The 22,374-nt window shown below is 35.9% G+C and overlaps 3 protein-coding genes across 3 annotated transcripts; all 3 read left to right on the plus strand.

Moving 5' to 3' along the window:
• Positions 1-9,406: 9,406 nt before the first annotated feature.
• Positions 9,407-13,568, plus strand: LOC6569807 (sodium-independent sulfate anion transporter). The gene is made up of 4 exons (XM_001995869.3): positions 9,407-10,967; positions 11,029-11,331; positions 12,498-12,643; positions 12,718-13,568. The coding sequence occupies exons 1-4, from the start codon at positions 9,836-9,838 to the stop codon at positions 13,048-13,050; spliced, it is 1,914 nt and encodes a 637-aa protein (XP_001995905.1). The 5' UTR covers positions 9,407-9,835; the 3' UTR covers positions 13,051-13,568.
• Positions 13,569-15,118: 1,550 nt separating this feature from the next.
• LOC6569806 (26S proteasome regulatory subunit 8) lies at positions 15,119-16,703 on the plus strand. Its single transcript, XM_001995868.3, has 3 exons — positions 15,119-15,172; positions 15,236-15,392; positions 15,453-16,703. Exons 1-3 carry the CDS (start codon positions 15,161-15,163, stop codon positions 16,505-16,507), a joined length of 1,224 nt encoding a protein of 407 aa, XP_001995904.1. The 5' UTR covers positions 15,119-15,160; the 3' UTR covers positions 16,508-16,703.
• A 4,032-nt stretch (positions 16,704-20,735) lies between these two features.
• LOC6569805 lies at positions 20,736-22,296 on the plus strand. Its single transcript, XM_001995867.2, has 2 exons — positions 20,736-20,784; positions 21,172-22,296. Exons 1-2 carry the CDS (start codon positions 20,736-20,738, stop codon positions 22,179-22,181), a joined length of 1,059 nt encoding a protein of 352 aa, XP_001995903.1. The 3' UTR covers positions 22,182-22,296.
• Positions 22,297-22,374: the final 78 nt, after the last annotated feature.

The raw sequence follows: 22,374 nt of genomic DNA on the forward strand, positions 1-22,374 counted from the left end.
TCTAAGCATTCTTGATTTGAGATTCCGAATATTTTCCTTGATATATGATCTTCTTATGCTTTGTGTATATATGGATTGTGAGTTGAATTAATTTTATTTGCGAGTTTTTTATTAGAGATTATTTTAATTGTACAGTTGCAACTAACTATTACATATGTAAACAATTCAAAGTCGAGTAATCTTTTATTAAAAGAAAATATGCCTTTGCGCATATTTGTCAAGACAGGAGGTCAGGCGATAAATTTCCGCTGTTTGCCAAACAAACTTACTAAAAAAAAAGAATGAACAAAACTGAGACAGAACCTTCAACAATGCGTCAGTCAGTGCCACAAATAATCTGGTTGGTTTTTCTGGTGCGTTATCAGCGGACTGTGATTGTTGAGTTTATCTGCTCAAGTGCAAAATATTTGCTTAGCAGATGCTTTAAGCTGCATATAATAAATTGGGCCTATGAGTAAGTAAAAGTAAAAACATAAGCATAGCATATGGCACACTTTGCTGGCAATAAAAACATATATGCTAATTGTCACGTGGTGTTTGAGGATTACAGATTAGAGCACCACACAATTGAAATGAACAGCGCAATTGCAAATGCTAATTTATGCCAGCACCTTGTATCGCAAAACATTTTTCATTAATTAAAATCAGAGTCTGTCTCTGTCGGAGTCGTGCAACCAACCACGTGAATAAAACGGCTAAAACGTCACGCAATCAAAACAAAAACAAAAAATAAAATAAACTGCTGGCCACATTGCGCATACGCCCCGTTGTCGGCCCGCTTCTGAGACGTGCATTGAACTCGCCTTTGGCTTGGGGCTCAATGTGATTTCCGTAAGCTATATTTATATATAGGTACAATAACTGCATAGCGCCTAGAATATTGATTAGCAGTGTGCCCATCAGAAGTTACTAGCCCAAAAGTTGTCAGAACTACACTCAGAAAATATTCGCCCTACATTTTAGTAAAACACCTTTAAAAATAGAAAGTTTTTCTGGCTTTTAGAAATCATTTCTAAAGATTAGAAAAATAAATTCTCATATTTAGAAATGCTTGGCATAAGTCGACAATCGCAGAAATGTGGCAACTTTTTCCATTTTGTCGAAATTTTTTCCATTATCGTTTAAAAAACTAGTAATTCAAACAAAAATTTTAAGAAAGCATCCTTTCTAAAATTCACAAACAAATAATGAAATTTACTGGCTCGGCTTTTACAGCAGAGCATATCTATCATCTGCAATAAGGGCCAAATAGCTCAGAGAGAAATCACTAATCATGGTCAAATCAATTGATATAAATTTGTAGACTACGTTAAATGTTTTGTGTATATGTGAAATCTTGAAATACAAATTAACATTTGTAATAATAACATATGTCACAAAAAATCGTATATAAGTATATATAGGCAACTAGAAAACAATAGCCTGAAAATTAGACATGTTTTTTTTTTATAAATTTTGGAAAAATCCAAATGAAAGCCACAACCATAAATTTTGAAATATCATTTTATGAGTTAGTCTTGGCGCAAAAAGAATTGCGATTTACTCAAATTTATGGCGATTTGTTTTTATGAGTGCATTATACGTGCCATATCATGCCATATCATATCAAATATTCCGCTGTCTTTCTTGGGTATGTTGGAAATGATGTTTGTATTCTGTTTTGATTTTATCAGACTGCATGACACATCAGTCGCCCATTAATGGTTCAAAGCAATATTGTTGGCAGCAGCTGACTCGATGTCGTCGTTTGTTTTGCTTTTTCGTTTATCACTCAAAATTGATTTGCTAATTCATGTTGCTAGTGGGCAATTCATTAACACGCCAGTTGTGTGTGCCTGTGTGTGTGTCTCTGTTGTGTGTGCCTGTGTGTGTGTGTGTGTTGTGGATGTGTGTGTGTGTGTGCCCATAAATTGGCTGAATGAACGTAGTTTAGCGCCACTTAGCAAGCAAGGGGTGCTTAGTAGTTGAGTCTCCCTAGGTAAACCGAAAATAGCATACACTTGCAGATCTAAATTCGATTAGAAATTAAAAAAAAAATAATTGATTGGGTGGTGGTATTAACACTAGTAACTGATGAATTTAAGCGGTATATAGTACATTGTAAATATATACAACTGATATGGTATAATAAAACTGTCTGACTGACTGCAGCAAAATGAGGCAATCAAATATTAAAGCCAAGATAAAGGTATCTTTTGACATAAAAAAAAGAAACAAATACTTTTTTTTTTAAATTACAATTGCTTAAATATTGAAGACCTTTAATTAAACAAAATTGTTTTAAATAAAAATATTACATACTTTCAATTAAGACATATGTAAAAAAAGAACTAAAAGAACTAAAATCTTTTTTACACGAATAAAATCAGGAAAAAAAAATGTATTATTGAAAAAAAAAGTTTGATAATTATAATTAATAAAAAAAGCGTAAAATTGATTTCGAAAGTAATTGCAACATTATAAGGAAATTAAAAAATCCAGATTAAGTGAGTTTTTAAAAGGCAAACCTTTAACATGAGAGCCTTTGCCAAATAAGGTTAATATAATAATAAAGTGAAAAAAGTACCGGCACAGCAAACGAGCTCTGCCCGATCTATGACCCATTTATTGGTTTACATACTACTCGACCAGCTATAAATACCCTATAATTTTAGGGTATAACAAAGCGAATGTTGTTGGCATTAAAACTATTCAGGTGGCCTAATCAAATTTGCTTAATTTCACTAGCGCACATTACTTCCTCTAAGGTGGGTCGTGTTTTTATGTTTTCAACAAAATATTTTCAACAATTTGTGATCAACACAACAAATAAAAAAAAAAAAACAGAAAAACTACAATACAATACATTTAGGGTCCATTACGTTTTTACCCGGTTGCGGTTGTTATTGTTTTCTTTGCACACATTAATGTTAATGGTTCAAGTGAAATGAGGTTTACATTTGATGAAACCGCAACATTAGGGGTACTCAGTATTTAAGAATAAAAACAAGCTGAAACAAAGACCTTGCATCGGTTCACTGAACCCAAATCTTGCATTATCTTAAGCTTAAGCCTAAAAAAAAAAATCAACAAAAAAATCACCTCCAAATGAAAATGTTGCATTCATTTGTCAATGCAACCGATGACTACCCATAATACCCAATGGTAAAAATATATTTTACGGGAATCCAGTTTTGGTTGTTGCCAATTTTGTGCAGTCATGTGATCGAATTAATTCAGGCCTCAACATCATCATCATCATCATCTTTATCATCATCAACTTAAGGCAATGCAATCTGATATGAGAGAAAAAAAAAACAAAAAACAAAAACAAACAAAAAGTTGGAGGGTTAATAAGAAATCAATGCATACGAAATTATAAACAATTTGTCATTGTATAAAGCCGGCACCGGAACAAGCGACAAGCTTTAAGCATCAAGGCGAAATTGTAGTTAGTGTTATTTAGTATTTTTTGCCATTGAACTTGGTCAATCTGGTAGACCCTGACACGCATTTCTGGGCAAGTATTGTCTCTGTGTGCGCTTTCCTCAAAATGCCTGCGACAACTAAATACAAATTGCATAACGATCAACGCCCCAACGATCGATCCCATATCAAATCGCTGTTCGAGATATGAGCATTCGATTCAATACATATTCACAATATTCAATATGGTTTAAAGTGAGTCACGTGAAGCCTCGCGACAACTAATTTACATGCCTCAATGCATTCCACTGCACATCGGCGAACGTTGATCGTTTATTGCGTAATCCGTTGTAAATACACTTAGAAAAAAATCTTACGGAATTTGTAAAAATTTTTGGTTTTTTCTGTAATAATTTTTATAAATATTTTCTATTATTATGAAATGCATTTCTGATAAATATTCTTACTAAAACTCAGAAATACCTATTGCAATTTACTGTCTCGGCTTTTATATTAGAGTTTGATTGTTGTTTGATTTAGAGGTCGACTAGCTTAGTGGGAAGTGTAAAAAAGACTCGTGTGCACCAAAATTTAAAAAATCAAAAATTCAGTGCGATTTTTTCTGAGTGTAGGCCTACCTGTTGTAAATAAATTTATTGTTGCTGTGCGTATGTATAATTAATCGGCTGCACAATTAACAGTTGTGTTTGTGTCTCGCTAACTTAGTTGATCGCATCCATTCATCATGTTCGCCATGATTATAATAATGATCAGCTGACTATTGTTGGCACAATTGTTTTAATTTACTGGAGTTACAGTTACGTGCTTACGCAAATATGCCAAGCTTGCAGTGCATACCAATTATCCAGACTTTCCCATTGGAAACCCACCACCCCACCCCAAAAAGGGCCTTGAATACTTTTGTTTCATTTGATTGTCTGATAAGACTGATTAAAGTCGAAAACTTTTCGAGGCAAGGCGGCAAACTTATTTCGTTTTTCGATTGCTTTTTTTTTTATTTGTTCGAATGCACGCAAAGGCCAAGCAAAACATCTTTTATTCAAATCTTGTTTGATTTCATTCAAAACAGATTTTTATTGCTATTCAAAGTGTCTAGATATTTTTAAGAAATTATCATTCTTAAACAAAATCATTCATGCATTGCTTCATATTAAATTAATAAATAAATATAATACAAATTGTGATGCATTTTCATGGTTAATCAAAACTAGAGGTTGGCTCATTGATTCGAACCCTGAACCAAAGCAAGCTCAATAAAAAAATTTCTAAAAAGTGTGTCGCTGTTCTTTGCAGCTCTTATGATATTTTTAGGGCCATAGATGAGGAAAAAATGCTCATCTACGTCTCGAACTAGCTGCTAATAACTGTGAGAAATTCGATGACTGGTTTTGGAAGTTTTGATCTGAGCATGAGAAACATGATTTAAACAATTAGCGGCACGCCAGCCCAATCACAATTGCAATGGAAATAAAAAGTATTCTATACGAATTGCAATTAACAATCTCCAACCAACTTTTAATTGTTGTTCAATATATATTTACACACACATTTATACATATATACATGTATTTAATTTGTCTCCCCTCGCGGGCTAACGTGTCGCATGTGGAACGTAATCTGACCGCTTGAAAGTTAACAAAAAGCGACTGTAATAAATCTCAAATGCGGCTGTGACTGTGCATAATCGAAAGGCTAAAGCCACATTTCTATATATAAAAAACACAAATCTACATTGATGAATATTCACATACACCGGAGCGAATACATTCGCAAAGTGAGCGCACATGAAAGTATTTCAGCAATGCAATAATTAGGGTTAATAACTTGAGAAGCGGAACATCAACAAAAAAAAAAAAACAAAAAAAACGTCAACAAAACCAATTCGCATCACTCAATTTGTCTCAATTGCTTGTTGTATAACTTGTTGGGCTATCAATCTTAACTGGTTCTACCCACCTAGAATATTGTTCAGTTTTGGCAACATTTCATTCAGTAGCTGCGACTACCTGTTTGAGCGAGTTCTCCTCAGATTTTCCTATTGTCAGTTCACTTTGTATCTCTGTTGATCTAATTTACATATTGCGATAGAAATCTGAGCGAAATTCGCAAAAATTTGAGAGGTTTAATTGTGTTTGTGATTTATATTCGAATATAAAATTTGGTTTGTTTTTATACCCTTTGTCGAGGGTATTTTACATTTGTCTATAGCCATGTCGGGGAAGTCATCTATATACATTATTATTATCTATCTACTTAACTATCTGAACTCTCTCAGTACTGCATTGGTGTAACTTGATTTGTTTACTCTTTTTTTTTTTGTTACAGATAATACATATCTGAGAATCGGTCGTATGGGACCACTATATCATCACTAGTGCTTTGTTCATTGAATGAGTTCTGGTAAGAAACATTTTTTAAATACCCGAGCAAGATAATAAGACAAAATCTATAAAATATAATTCCCATAGATATTACAAATGCTATTTCGAATAATGAGTTTTGGTGTGAAACAATTTTTAGCTTAATTATATCCGAACAAAGAAAGTCTTAATCTTATAATATATATATAGCTCCTATGGGAACTTTATGTTATTTAGATGAGGACAAGTCGAATCAGGTCTGTAAGTGCAAGTAATCTTTGCATAATAATTATTTATTTATATTTCTTATGGAGCGTATTATAAAATGATCGTGATGTTTGCAACACATTCAAGGAGACATCTCCAATAATATACATTTACTTGATTAGCATCATATCATAAAACTTGGCACAAATCATTTTTTTCGTTTCCACCAATACAGTCATAGTACAGAATCGGTCGAACGATGAGTTCTTGTATAAAAAACTTGTTGTTTTACAAGATTTCCGAAGAAATAACCTTTTTAATATGCGAATAATTATATTCCTTTAGGATAGATAGGACTACTATATCTTATAATTGTCATAGGAACAATCTGTTGAAAAATTATCTTGTTTTTATATCTTGGTGAAAAAGATTTTTATTTAAGAATTAGCTATGCATTCAGAGTACTATATCATATAGCTCTCATAGTATAGATAGTCAAATTTAGATGTTGGCAATTTATCTCCGATTTAGAAGAGTATGTAATCTTCGACTTGGCAAAGATAACTTTTATTAGTTGTTTTGAGATGCTTTTGTTTTGCGTTTGATATTCGTTTTCCCAGTTTGCTGATGCGTTTGCTTCATCAGGCGTTCAACACGTGTTGTAGATGCTGTATCTTTAATGTGTCTGTGTGTGTGTGTGTGTTTGGATGTATCTGTGAGTGTGGGCGTGCGTGCTCTTAGGTCTGCGTGTTTTATATATGATTGATTGCCTGCCTAAAGCTGTTTATAGGCAAAAAAAAATAAATAAAAATATATAGGGTATCATTTAACGTTATTTTCCATTCAATAATTATATTGTTATTATTTGATTTTGCTTTTGGCACACGCCACATAAATATCTATGTATCTTTGTAGTTGCTCATTCTCAATTCGTACTCAATACAGACAAGATACAAATTTTGCATTTAGCTCGCGTTCATTCAGCATTGAGGTAAAACCCCCAAATGGAGAAATCCCAAAGTCCAGTTGCTGTATAAAGTATTACATTATTTAATTGCAGTCATAAACTTAAGAAAATGCTGATCTTTAAACTTAAAATCAGCAAGCATTTTTGCCCAAACATGGTGCATTTAATTATTTTTATTATAATCAGATAAGGCTTTGAATTTAAAGAAAACTTCAAAAGAAAGAGTTTAGATTTGATTAAATACACTTTTAATTTCACGATTTATTTATGATTATGGTTATGGGTAATTAAAAATTTGTCAAGTGGCATTTTTTAAGGACCCTAATTTATATTCTTGTTATATTAGAGAGAGTTTAGTGCTCAGTTTAGGTATCATGTTGTCAGATATCTAACTGAATAGTTTCAGTTCTTGGTGTAAATATTATTGCTGATGGCAAATAAATAAATATATTTCATAATTGTATACTTTATTTATTCCATTCAGATTTCAATGCATTCCTCTCTATAAAAGTAATCAATTTATTTAAAGCGGGAAATTCTTCCACTGCGAAGTATTTATTTATTCAAGCGGGAGTTTATTAGTTATTGTTGTCGACATTCCCATCGACCATAGCAGATTTAGCATTAATTTATCAGATTGTCATCTAATACAAACATTCCATTCACTTTACTCGTAATTATAATTCCAGCTCTTATGTGAATTCGACATGTAAGAAAAATAAATCTTGGCAATTTTTTTTATTTTTTTTTTACTATTTTTAACTGTGTGTGGTTTATGGTGCATATGGACTTGTATGGCAACTAAACGTGTCTAACAGCAATGTGACTGTCGTGAAAAACGCTTAGAATTTGCATTGTTGATCTTGTTTGGGGTTTCCCTCGCACGTGCATGTGCAAAATCTTGAAAAGCCTGATTTTTCCTAAAATAACCGCTGTACAAGTTAACTAGGCGAACTGATGCACTTAGACAAACATCTGGCATTGAATTATAAAGATAAATTATTTCATTTTCTAAGAAATATGTAAATCCCGACGAGGCTCGAAATACACTTAAACTTATATGCTTCAATATATTTACTGGTGGCAGTAAAAACCATAGATAATATATTTAAATAATAAAAATAGGAATATAGTCTCATCGAACAGAATCCAGTCAGTTTAATTAAAACTTACATATATATCATTTATATTTCCTGAAAAATTTTTACATTTGAAAGTACGATATCTCTGAAATGCTTAGAAATGCATAGCCTTTCAGAAACGTTCTTTTTAAATTAAAAAATACATAAAGTTTACTACAAACATGGGAAAATTGTCTTGATTCAAGTATATTTAACAACACATTTATTATTTGCGAATGTAAATCTTATCTTCAGGCTCAAAATCTTAAAATTACATTCTTAATAATAGATATGCTTGATGGGGAATGAGAAGTTGTTGAAGCCATTTTACAATGTATTTGTATATTTTGATAGCGAGAGTATAATTACTTTGTGCCATTTCCGTCCGTCTGTCAGTCCATGAGAGTGCAATTTTCGACACTTAATATCTTATCTTATAATAATCTCTTTCTCTGCCATTTCACAATGCATGTTTTTCTCTGACAAGTTGCAGCTACAATTCTTAATATCAGATTCCAATTTGGAATACGAAATTCGTAAAACAATTTCCTCATATATTTTTTTTTTTGCTGAGTGTTGGACTCACCTGATATAAATGCGAACTAACAAGAAGTGTCGTCTAAAACTCTTAATAAATATATAAACATATAAAATTAAAACCAAAGTAATTTTGTAACTTTTTCTCGGAGTGTGGTATACCCCAGAACAAGAAGTGACTGTTAATATTCTTAATTTCAGATATTCCAATGTGAAATACGAAATTCGTAATGCTAATTTGTCGATAAAATTTCTTAAAATCAGATTTAGCGTTATGTAATGAATACTCCCAAAAGTAATTTCGAGAACTAACAAGAAGTGCCAGTTTCAATGCGAAATTCCCAAAGCAATCTTTTTTTCGCTGAGTGTAGGACACACCCGTTCTTAAGTTCTTAATATCAATGCGAAATTCCCAAAGCAGTTTCGTCATACTGTTTCGCCGAGTGTGGAATACCCTCCCGCCCGATGTAAGAAAAACATAAAGCGAGCTTGCAAGAAGTGGCTACCAGTCTGCGGCGATTATAATTTCTTTGAGCCGTGTCTGTTACACGATACGCCTCAAGAGCCGAGACGAGACGAGACGAGAGCCGAAGCCGAAGCCCAAGCCCAAGCCGAGACCACAGACGGCCACAAAGCAGAGACGAAAAGCCCAAGCAGAGACAGCAAGCCGGTTTTTGTTTTTTTTTTCTGTGCTGCTCTAACGAAAGCCGGTGGTTAGTCGAGCAATGTCGACGACAGCGACGTTGACTGCGACGGCGACAGCGAGTGCTGTTGACACGATCGGATTTGCCATTAAAGACGACGACGACGCGCACCTATTTATAATCAGTTCCCCAAACGTTCGGCACTACAAACGACGCGCTGTTGTCGCCGCTGCTGTCTGCGCTGCTGCTGCTGTTGCTTCTGCTTCTGATTCGATCTCGATTTCGATTTCGATCTCGATTCATTCGCGCATTAAACGCGCTCGCGAACAGTTTGACTTTCGTCGTCGCATGAAAGTGTTGGTTAAGTGAATAGCAGTGTTTGATGGCGATGGTGAGATGAAGCCGTAACTGAAACCCTAAAAGAAATACAACAAACAAATTCATACAAAAATAAAAAAAGAAGAGCTTTCGCAAACGAAAAAAAAACTAGCAAAAATATTATTGGACTGACAAGTGTTGTGTTGTGCAAAAAAAAAAAAAAACAGAGAAAGACGACAAATTGTGGCTGGCAAGATGACAGCCAAAGATACGGGTCATGTGAATGGGGCATTTAATGGCGGCTCCGAAATATCCGTGGATATACCCACAAATACCCTTTATCACACATCACGCGACTGCATCGTCCAAAAGGAGGAGGAAGAATTGGCCGACAAATCGACGAACCATTTTACGGACAGTTGTCGCAGCACTTGCGACAATATATTCCGGCGTAAAACGCTGGAGAAACGCTTTCCAATACTCGTCTGGTTGCCGCAGTATAAAAAAGATTATATTATTGGTGATCTGGTGGCTGGCATATCCGTGGCACTCACAGTTATACCCCAGGCTTTGGCCTACGCCGGCATTGCTGGACTGGATTTGCAGTACGGGTTGTATGCCTGTTTTCTGGGCTGTTTCATCTATATATTCATTGGATCGAGTAAGGATGTGCCGATTGGACCGACTGCTATATCGGCGCTGCTCTCATTTCAAATTGCCGGCGGCAGTTGGCAGATGGCCACTATGCTGACCTTCCTCACGGGCATCATTGAGATATTGATGGGCGTTTTCCAACTCGGGTTTCTCATTGATTTCGTGTCGGGTCCGGTTGGTGCTGGCTTTACCAGTGCCGTCTCCTTGATCATCTTCAGCTCACAGATGAAGGATCTGCTGGGCATACACACGAGTGGAAACACCTTTCTCCAGGTGTGGATTAGCATTATCAATGACATTCAGAATATTAGTTGGCCCGACTTTGGATTGGGTCTCATCTGCATTGCCGTGTTGCTCAGCCTGCGGGCCTTGGCCACTTGTAGTGTGGGCCCCAAGCAGGGCAAGTCCATGTGGCAGCAATTGCTCACGGGTATCTTTTGGACGGTGGGCACGGCGAGGAATGCGCTGCTCGTTTGTGGCGTCGCCGGATTGGGCTATTGGCTCTCGGTCAGTGGCAATGAGGAACTCGTGCGCACCGTCGGCTATGTGCCCAAGGGCTTGCCACAGTTTCAGGCGCCTCCCTTTCACATAGATCCGCTGCTGAATGAGACGACGGGCGAGGTGCTGGTGGAGGGTCAGAGCTTCTGGGATATGGTCAGCACTTTGGGCTCCGGTTTGATTGTGGTCCCTCTGATTGCCCTGCTCGAAACGATGGCTGTCGTTCAGGCTTTTGGTAAGTCTTCTCTTTTGGCTAGTTTTATTTAATTTTTATTTTTAATGAACTTCAATTTTAGCTGATGGCAAGCCGACGGATGCCACCCAGGAGCTGATTGCCTCGGGCATTTGCAATGTGGCCAACTCTTTTGTGCAGGGTCTGCGCAGCAATGGAGGCGTTGCCCGCGGCGCCATCCTCAATGCGAGTGGTGTTCGCACCCAGCTCTCCAATCTCTATACGAGTGTCATTGTCATCATTGCCCTGCTCTATCTCACGCCCTGTTTCTATTACATTCCCAAGGCGGCCCTGGCAGCCATCATTATTGCTGCGGTCCTCTTCATGGTCCAGTATCGCGTCATCAAGCCGATGTGGCATAGCAAAAGTGAGTATTCATTGTTGTTCGAGGGGAGACAGCAGCCCTGCAAAACCAGAAAAAAGTTTCTGAATTTTAGGATTCATATGTAAATATGCGAGAAAAAAAATCTGAATAATAGGAAGACCTTCTCTAATTTTATAGAAAATAATATCAAGAAATAATTTCTTCGTATATGTACGAAAAAAAGAAAATAATCTTTTTGATAGATATTTTATCACCAAATAAATTTCTCAAATGAAAATCACACTGAATTCTAGAAATATGTTCTGCTGTCTGGAATAATTTCTAAATATATAAAAAGAAACTTCTTTATCCTTTCTAATGGTTTTCTTTCTAAATATTAGACACATTTTAAATCATTCAAAAATACATTTCTAAAATGTGGAAATGAAAACCATTAAAAAAAAACGAAAGAAATAATAAGATTTGATATCTCGACTGCTATGCTAAATCGGGTTTCTAAAGCTTTTTGCTGAGTGTAACAAATAAAAGATGATTACTGGGTTACTTTCACAGTTTTTATCTGATATAAAATAAACCCAAAATTTGTTGTTTTATTTGTTTATAGTACCTTAAATATGTGCATTAAAAAAGTACACACAACCGTTGACTTTAGGATAGAATTTAAGATACTGATATATTCGAATATTATTATTTACTCTATATTTTTCCAAGCAGTTTTTTACAGTGATTTTTACAGTGTAACTGATTAATTTGAGATGGATGTGGACAGTATTTAAAATATCTATAGGAAATAGTTAGCACATAAGTCAACAATTCTATATTCTTCTTCTGATAGTTTCATGTGATATATATTTTTATGAGCAGTTATGTAAGATAAAGGTAAACTCCTTGATTTGGAATTAATGAGTTTTATATATTCATGTTATATGTAAATATATTTTCTAAAGCAGCTTAAATTAAAGTTGAGCTACAATGTGGATAGTGTTTAAAATATCTGTGTGGAATAGTAAACACATCTGCCCAAAATTTTTAATTATTCTTGATTTTCTAGATTTACTTTTACAAGCAGTTTATTTTTAATCAAGATTCTAAAAAAATCCTTGTTGTGTGTTTGTACAGGGTATCTTACTAGTCGTACAATTCCCAACAATATCACTCTTATTTACACTACAACTTGATAACCGCTAACCTCCTCTCTCTCCCAACAGAAACGGATTTGATACCCGGCCTGAGTGCGTTCTTCGCCTGTTTGGTGTTGCCCCTGCAAATGGGCATTCTCGTCGGCATTGGCATCAATGTCATCTTTATTCTCTACCAGGCGGCACGTCCCAAGTTGCGCATTGAAACACTCTCCGTAAGTAAAAATAAAAAGATGAGTTTATTTCAAATCGAAACAAATACTTATGTTTTTTCTTTTTAATTTTGCAGACACCGGGTGGTCAGCGTTACTTGATGCTAACACCGGATCGCTGTTTAATCTTCCCATCGATGGAATTTGTGAGGAAGGTGATCAATAAGCAGGGCGTTAAATCGACGCTGCCGGTTGTCATCGATTGTACCCATATTTATGGGGCTGATTTCACCGCCGCCAAGGTGATATCGACGATGGTCATGGATTTTGCCCAACGTCATCAGCCGCTGTTCTTTTACAATCTGCAGCCGCGTGTCGCTCAGGTATTCGAGGGTCTGAACAAAGATCTGGTGGCTATATACGATATCACAACGCTGCACGAAAAGCTATCAGAGAAGACGACAATTTAACCTCGCATCTAGCAATAGTTTAATTTTTTAAGTCTTTGTATATTTATTTCACAAGAAAAACAAAATCAAAAAAAGAAAAAAAAACTCTTCTCTAGACCAATATCAATGTCAGCGACTTGTTTCGCTTTGTATAGGCATAAAAAAAAAAACAAAAAAAAAGGAGGTTAAACTTAAAATACGAAAGAAACCCACGCAAATTGTCAGCAACATTACAAACAACAACAACAATAACAATAATTTTAACAAACAGTATAGCCAAATAGTCAGTTATATGAAATTTTCCGTATATATATTTTTAATTAGCATTTAAGTTGTAGCAATCTTTCATTTATTTATTCGCTTTATTTGATTGACTTTTGGGCAAATTGCTGTGAATTTTTTGTTAAACAAAATCCAAAGTTTTGCACCTCATTGTTGTCTATTTATCTAACTGATTGCTGTGCATAGTATTATACTGAATATCAAGCATATGGATTGTTATAATTAGTACTTAAATAAAAACATAAATATCGGATTAATAATTGTGATTCTTATTTGGGATTCTAAATTTGATTGCATTATAGGGATTTTAATTTAAAAGTCCAAATTAATCATTTAAATTTCCATAACTCCATAAAATAAATCATATGGGATTAAGATTACTGAACGGAGTAAGAATTTGATTTCACTAAACTTATAAATAAGGTTTTAATCACTTAATTTGTACATATAAATAAACACCAAAAAGATTATATATTTATCAAGCTTATGGAGTGCTATAATTAGTACTTAAATAAAAACATAAATAATTGATTAATAATTGTGATTCTCATTTGTGATTGCCGATGCGTTAAAAATTGTATACCACTAAAGTTTAAAATTGGGTTTTTTGTTTATAAGACCCAATTAATCATTTAAATTGCTATAGTTCCATATAGAAATAATCATCATGCACATCACATATATATCAAGAACATGGAGCGGTAAAATTAGTGCCTAAATAAAATCATAAATATTGGTTTAATAATTGTGATTCTCATTTGCGATTCACTGGAAAAAAGATTTGATTATATACTAAAGTTGTATATTGGTTTTTTTCTCTACAAGCCAAAAAAAAACATTTAAATCGCTAAGGTTCCATTTATAAATAAACATCATCATCAGCTGCCTTTTACGTGAATCAATAATCTAATCAATACTTTGCTCAGATTTAAGACTTTCCCAATAATAATTGACTTGCCGTGATTTCCATTTGGTGAATTTATATTCGATTTGTGAAAATTCAAGGTAATGCCTTCGTAATAATTCACGATTAGAGGTTTCGAGTAGTAGTATTTTTTTAATATTTTTTTTGTAAATATGAAATATTTATATGCAAGGCCTACGGCCACAGCAGCTATATCTTAATTCTAAGTTACGTGCAATTTATAGTTTTACGATAACTTCCTGCTAATAATAATACAACATTTATATGCATGCCTAATCTATAATTGAACAAGTTTAACTTGTGTACTTGAACAAGTAAAATTTGATTGTTTTCATGCCAAATTCTGATTTCACCATATTTAAATATTTGGAATGTTAGTATTTTTTATCAATAAAATCTTTCTATTATGGAATCTCACACAATCTCTTTTTGTATCTGAAAGAGCACATCTAATAATTGTTTGGATACAAAAGTTGGCATACTTTGGGGCGTATGCAATAATAATAATCACGTTATTTGACCGTTAGGCTTAGTATGCAGCTCACTTGCCGAGAATTATTTACTAATTTGTGTCTAAGTGGCCTAAGCAACATTTGTATAGAATTATAATTAATTATTATTTTTGACAAATTTTATCGTCTTTTTTAATATAATATTTACATTGTAGATATATTATTACATAAATATATATAATGAAATATTATGTATTTATCATAATAAGTTGTTTTAATATGTATTTTTTCAGTCTTTTTCAAAAAAATTGGCCAATGTTGCACAGCAGCTTATTGAAGAAACAGTGTTGACGCTTCTCAGCACTGTCTTTTAAAACTGTCATCTCATGCCAACAAAATAATCAAAAGCGACTGCAGACCAACCGCAATAAAGATTCATTTTGAGAATAGATTTTGAATAGGTATTTATAAAATGTCCGCTCCGGTGAGTAATCGAAAATGACTCTGAATTGTAAATAAATAATAATTAAAAAAATATATATTTAAGACGGAAATTGATACTGCACCACGGCCAACAACCCAAACAAGCAACGGTCTCAGTTCATATTGTGAGCAAAAAATTGCCGAATTGCAATTTATATTGTCGGAGAAAAAACGAAATCTTCAGCGCCTGGAAGCCCAACGCAACGAGCTCAACTCGAAGGGTGAGTAAATCTGGAGAAGATGCCCCTGCCAACTTGCCACATCTATTCAATTTTCGATAGTGCGACTGTTGCGCGAGGAGCTGCTCTTGTTGCACGAACATGGCAGTTATGTGGCTGAGGTTGTCAAGTCAATTGATACGAAGAAGGTGCTGGTGAAAGTGCGACACGATGGCAAATATGTGGTCGATGTAGACGAGAGCCTCGATATCAATGCCATCACTAGAAATAGCAGGGTGGCCTTGCGACGCGATAGCTATCAGCTGCACAAGATCCTGCCGAGCAAGGTCGATCCGGTGGTGTCGCTGATGCTGGTGGAGAAGGTGCCCGATTCCACCTACGAAATGGTTGGTGGTCTGTCCACGCAGATCACTGAGATCAAGGAGGTCATCGAGCTGCCCATCAAACATCCCGAATTATTTGATGCCCTCGGCATTGCCCAGCCCAAGGGTGTGCTGCTCTTTGGACCGCCAGGGACGGGGAAGACTCTGTTGGCTCGCGCTGTGGCCCATCACACGGAGTGCACCTTCATCCGTGTCTCCGGCTCGGAGTTGGTCCAGAAATACATTGGCGAGGGCTCGCGCCTGGTTCGCGAGTTGTTTGTCATGGCGCGAGAACATGCTCCGTCTATCATTTTTATGGATGAAATCGATTCGATAGGTTCGGCCCGGGTGAAGTCGGGCCATGGTGCTGATTCGGAGGTGCAACGCACCATGTTGGAGCTGCTCAATCAGCTGGATGGCTTTGAGAGCTATAACAACATCAAGGTGATCATGGCCACCAATAGCATCGATATCTTGGATCAGGCTCTGTTGCGTCCTGGGCGCATCGATCGCAAGATTGAATTCCCGCCGCCTGGCGAGGAGGCACGCTTGGATATCCTGAAAATACATTCGCGCAAAATGAATCTGACGCGTGGCATCAACTTGCACAAGATTGCTGAACTGATGCCGGGCGCATCGGGTGCGGAGCTCAAAGGCGTCTGCTCCGAGGCGGGCATGTATGCGTTGCGAGAGCGTCGGGTTCATGTCAACCAGGCGGACTTCGAAATGGCCGTCTCCAAGATCATGCAGAAGGACTCCGAACGCAATATGTCCATCAAGAAGTTCTGGAAGTAGAGAGAAAGATTCCAAGAATAAAAAGTAAATAATCTAATAAATGCCTGATGATAATCAAATAATCAATATTATCCATAATTAAATTCTGGAAATAGAGAGTAACTCATAAATAAAAAAAAGGTTTTTAAAGTTTAATTCAAGCTCCTAAAAAAAAGGAAAGTTTTTCTAATATCAAATTTAACAAACAGATGACTGATAATAAATATTGAACAGTGTGGCAAGTTTGATTGAAACTTAGTAAACATTCAAACGGGCTTGTCTCTTGTTGTGTGTATTTCTGAGTATTCAATTTCTCATTGCAAACAAATAAAATATTTACATCAAAACAAAGCTAACAAAACTTGAGTCTTGACTTTAGCTGACTGCCAAGCAAACAAAATGTTGATTTTGACAGCTTGCCAAGCATAACATTTTCGAGAGCCCCTCTCAGTTTATAATTGGAATCATAAACATACCTAAATATACAATTACCAAAGATCACAACTTGAATTTGTATTGAATTCAACTATAAAATAAATTAAATATAACTCGGCAAAATTAGGTTAGGTTGGGTTAAAGTTATCAAATATATTCAAATATATTCCAGGTAAGCTGCTTGAAATATTGATGTTTAGTTTGGTTATTTATAAATACAAAGTTTCAAATTCAAACTCAAGTTACAAATTAAATGATAAATAATTTAATTAAAATTCCAAATTCCACAAAACTTTAAAGAATTACTTTAAAATTTTAAATACAATTAAAATTTCAAAGACCGAAAAGAAAAGTGAATAACTAGATTTAATAATAGATAGATAGATAGAATAAATCTGGTCCAACATTATATATTTATTGAAGAAATTAGAGATAGGGTAAAATCAGAAAAAAAAACAATTATGGACAAGTTGTGCAAACGGGCGGAAGGCATCATCTACAATAGCAATAAAAGACACATTTGCAAAAATATTCCATTGAATGGGATGTATAACAGATAGGTACTGGGTATCTACTAGTCGCGCTGTCTCGACTAGATTTTTAAAGCTTGCTATACAAGCAAGATTAATTCAGTTCAAATGTGATAAAGCGGGCTCAGTTCTGCAAGGGTATGTAATCTTCTTCTTACGTTTGTTTTGCATTCGAGTCTGAGAAGGATTTATCACGCAGATTCTAAAGGGGCTAAGCTGATGGACAGGCAACTAAATAAGCTGATAGAAGCCGAAAAATCCCCAGATTGAAGATCAGGTTGAGCAGTAAAGCCAAACAGTAAACAGCAGCAGCAACCAGTTGCATCTGCAACTCTTGGAAGTAGTTGCATGAAAAATACAATATTCAAATAAGGAAGCAAGCAAACATGTGCTTAAATCATACATACACTGTTACAAAATGATTGTACACAGATACGTACACATGTACTTATCCAGCAAATGTCATGTTTAATTCACACATCTCAGGCTTTGGTGTTTGCTGCCATTTAAATCGCTGCCAAGCAATTAACAGAGGCGCCTCCTTTCTTCAAATTATCCAAGAAAGCATTGACCCAGCTGCCAGGTGTTGCTTTTTTTTATTATTATGTTGTTGTTGCTGTTGCTGTTTCTATTGTTGTTGTTGTTTGCTCGACAACAACAGCAACAAAACGGAGCAATTTGCGTTGCATTCCAAACTCATAAAGTAAACGGACAACAGGTTTGCACTTTCATTGCACACGACCTCGGCTGGGGCGTGGCAGAGGCAGAGCTGCACTCAGAAAAAAATATCCAACCTGAATTTTATAAAATCAACACACTTTTAGCGCCAAGTGTAGCTCAACTTGTTAAGCAGAAGGCATATTTCTAAAGAGCAGATTTGTGACTTTTTTGTGAGTAAAATTTCGATAAAATATGTCTAGTTTTATGCTGTTTTTTTTATATTTGTGCTTCTTACCATTCGCTGTTTGGTTACATATAATATTAAGTCCAAGGCAGACAGCTAAAATCTAGTATGGCAGTGGGGAGATCAAATTGTATTACTTCTATCTGAATTTTGTAAAGAATTTATTTTGAAAATAAAGATTTCCATTCTTAATTTCAAAGCGAAAACATTTTTGAGAACTAGAAGAAGAAGAAGAGAAATTTAATTTCCAATTAATGTGTATGAAATTTATGTTTTAATAATAGAAAGCATTTCTGTAAAATATAATTTATTTCTTAAATTTAGAATTGTTTTTAAAAACCAGCAAGTTTTGTAGCTTTTAGAATGGTTTTATCTTATGGCGATTTTTTTCTGAGTGTGGAGACGCTCCACAGCCACCGAACCACTTGGCTTATAAATGCTTTGGGCTTCCAGGCGGCGGCTGGCAATTGGCAACGTGTGTTTACCGGATTTACACGAAGAGCTTTCGATGCATTTCCGTTAAAAGAAAGTAAAAGCGTTTTCCAGCGAACCCGCCGATCGACTTTGTACTAACTGACTATTGTGGCACTCATTCGCTCATTCGCTCATTTGTGTATTAGAAACGTTTCGCCTGCGCACCACACAGGACGTGTCCAATTTGACAACGCGCACCACCCAAAAAAAAAAAAAAAAACCAAAACAAAAAAACTACAAGAAAAATCGTTGAGCAAATCGTTTTTTTATGTTTGTAGCTGGGCAGAGTTTCGCGTAAAACTTGTGTGTGTGGATATCTGTCAAAGTGAGTGATTACTGTCTTTTGGAAAAGTTGACTCTTGCCACTGTCCAGTTTCTTGTATGTGCTTGTCTGTGTGTGTGTGTTGCAAGTTGGTCCCGGCCTAAAAAGTAAACTGGTTCTGCTCTTCGCATTGCTGCCAACAAACTGACTGACACACTTAATCACTGAGCATAAATTCTTAAATTTCTCTGGATACGGATAATGAGATAATTCATGTATTAAGAATCTACGCTATTTTGGATTTAACTGTGCATTTAATTTTTGTATTATGGACAGATCAAAGATTTAGGTTTTATTTCTGCGGGAAAGTAGGATGAACAGGAAATATGATATATAAATAATTCTATTTTAAACATTTTAGTTAAGCGGCAAAATTACAGATAAAAAACTATGTTTTTATGGATTTTGAATAACACAAAATGAGTTTAATAGTTTCATTTGTATTATTATTTTAAGAATCAATTAGAAAAAGAAGATTGTATAAATTTTTGATCTTACCAGCATTTACTCTGCTTTGAAATAACGATCTTTCAATCAAAGCTAAGTAAAACTCTTTATTGCATTAATACAAATAATATTTAATGTTGAATAGATATTTTTGCTCAACTTTATTTATTCATATTTTATTTTGAAAGCTTAAATGTAAAAACAATGCTCTAAACATGTTCGTTTGAAAACCTATTATCATAACTAATTAGATTGAAAGAACTTGCGATTTGGCTGAGTTATTGAAACACCGAATTTCAGAGTAGGGTTTGTTCGGTTTATTGTATTACTATAACCTTATAGAGGTAATTATGATAATGTCGAAAACGTTTTCTCCAACCCCACAAATTATAGATATTTTCATCAGTCAAGTCGATATAGCCATGCCAATCTATCCATACCTCAGTTTTAAAGCTATCTGATCGGATCATTACATTATCTAGCTGCCATAGATACGTTTTATCTTGTATTAAAAAGATTTTATTTAGCAAGATATTCAAACCAAACTTTCAAGTTATGCTAATTAATATGCTTCTCTCATTTGGACACAACATCATTGACATAGGATTATTCTACTTTATCTTATCATACAGATCAAATATAAAGAATCAGCTGAAAACTGAGTTCTTATATTAAATACATTTTCTTTACCAAAAAAAAGGATCAGTATCAGATTACTATTTGATATAGCTTTTATGGGAAAATGTAGGAAATTTGAATTCAGTATAAAAGGGAATGGAAACTTTCTGTTTCCGGTTTTTTTTTCAACTTTATATACAACCTTTGAGCTATGCAAGCGAAACTGGAAATTCAAACAAGACTTCATAAAAATCGAAGACTATTTTTGTAAAGGATCAATAAAATGCTATTGTTGTCGTTGGCTCAACCGGTTGTAGTCATTTTAGTTGTGGCAGCTGTAGTTGCTTATTCACTTTGCACACCATCCACCTTTATTTAATCCCATGATCAGCCATCAATTGGCCTGCCACAGGAACAGCGTGCACCTGCAACGACTGCTTCCTGTCTGCCAACCAATTGCATAAAAAGAAACTTTCCTTTGTCTTGTTGCATAAACAGAAACTCACGAGACAGAGGGAGATGTCACCGATGATGTTGCACTTGTTGCTGTTGTTGCTGCTGCTGTGTGGTAAGTTGTGCTTAAGCTCACGATTTTATTTATATATATATACACTTGGAAAAATCGCCCTGAATTTGAGAAATTCCTCATACTTTTGGTACCGATTGGATTGTCGATTTAACACAGGTATATTAATATAATATTATTTCTTATATTTAACAATTATTTCTAAAAACAAGAAAAACTTGTTAGTTTTCAAGGTCAAAATATGCCAACATATTTTTGGGTTTATCCATTTAGGGAAAATCTTTCTAATTTATACAAAAATATATTCGTATGCCTGTAAATTATTGCTAGACAAGAAAAACATGTTAGTTTTCAGGGCTATGTTCGAAAATTCAGTGCGATTTTTTGTCGAGTGTATGCATCAATAAAATTGCTTCCGACTGTTTTTAGGTGAGGTGCCGGCATTCGGACGCAAGGTGAAGCGCAAGGATGCACATTATCTTTTTAATGTGCCACCGCTACCACATCAGGGGCCACCACATCCAGGACCACCACATCCAGGACCACCACATCCGGGGCCACCACATGGCGATGCTGTGCTCATAGATCACGAGGTGCCGCCATTCGTCTTCGAGGCCATCAATCATGATGAGTTTGCAGCGCCCAATATACATCACTTGAGTCCGCATTACGAGCATGTCGATTATACGCACAGTGGGCATAGCAGTGGACACAGCACCAGCAGCAGCAGCAGCAGTGGAGTTGGAGTTGGAGGTGGAGGTTATCTCTCCGACAATGGTTTGCGCAACATTGCCAAGGGCTCCGCGGATCAGGCACTCTCCGCTGCAGCCAGTCAAAATGCAGCCGGCAAGCAGGCCTCGTACGTGGCCAAGAGCACTTTGGCCCAAGCAGCCGCTCAGGCAGCCGGCACCGTGGTTGCCGTGCTCAAGGGCAAGGAGCTGATGATGCACCGGTTCGAGGAGCAGAGCGTCGAGGCGCACAAATCCGTTGAAGGTGAACTGACCCAGTTGCAGCAGGCCAAACGCTCAGCGAAAGCGGCTCAATATGCCGCCCAGCAGGCCATCAATCATGTTAGCGTTTTAACAGCTGCCCTCAACAATGCCCAATCCGCCTCGGAGCTGGCCCAGAAGGCAGCTGCTGAAGCCGCCGCTGAGTTGTCATCACAAATCGATATGGTTGCCCAGGCCAAGGGCAAGCTGGAGCACATCGAATCGCAGGCGTATGCGGCACGCTTGGACTACGAGGAGACACGCGAGGCGGCCGAGAAGGCAACGCTGTCTGCCCAGGAGGCGCAACTGAATGCCAACGATGCCGCGCTGCATGCCAATGTGGAGCTCAGCGAAGCGGTTCACATTCATGACAAGAGCGATCGCAATGTGGACAAGTCTCCGCCTCCGAATCCGCCTCCGACTCCCCATAAGCATAAGCAACGACATTAGGGCCAACGTTGTTGGCTCTCTTGGCCATGGCCAGCTGTCAGCGGTCAGAGGTCAACGCAGCTGCTGCGATTACTCGTTAATTCCAACTCCATTATTTATTTGCCTCTTTGTCTTTGTCTTGGGCTTTGCTTAATAAATAATAATAATAATAATATTAAGTTTCAGTTATTTGATTTATTTATTTGATTTTGTT

This window comes from Drosophila grimshawi, unplaced genomic scaffold, assembly GCF_018153295.1.
Source record: "Drosophila grimshawi isolate 15287-2541.00 unplaced genomic scaffold, ASM1815329v1 contig_311, whole genome shotgun sequence".
Lineage (NCBI taxonomy): Eukaryota > Metazoa > Arthropoda > Insecta > Diptera > Drosophilidae > Drosophila > Drosophila grimshawi.

Excerpts from the sequence above, each read along its gene's own strand:
- LOC6569807 (XM_001995869.3), top strand. The coding sequence starts at position 9,836 with ATGACAGCCAAAGATACGGGTCATGTGAATGGGGCATTTAATGGCGGC. Across the intron at positions 10,968-11,028 it reads GGCTGTCGTTCAGGCTTTTG|CTGATGGCAAGCCGACGGAT; the intron begins GTAAGTCTTCTC and ends CTTCAATTTTAG. Across the intron at positions 12,644-12,717 it reads TGCGCATTGAAACACTCTCC|ACACCGGGTGGTCAGCGTTA; the intron begins GTAAGTAAAAAT and ends TTAATTTTGCAG.
- LOC6569805 (XM_001995867.2), top strand. The coding sequence starts at position 20,736 with ATGTCACCGATGATGTTGCACTTGTTGCTGTTGTTGCTGCTGCTGTGT. Across the intron at positions 20,785-21,171 it reads GTTGTTGCTGCTGCTGTGTG|GTGAGGTGCCGGCATTCGGA; the intron begins GTAAGTTGTGCT and ends GACTGTTTTTAG.
- LOC6569806 (XM_001995868.3), top strand. Across the intron at positions 15,393-15,452 it reads CAACGAGCTCAACTCGAAGG|TGCGACTGTTGCGCGAGGAG; the intron begins GTGAGTAAATCT and ends AATTTTCGATAG.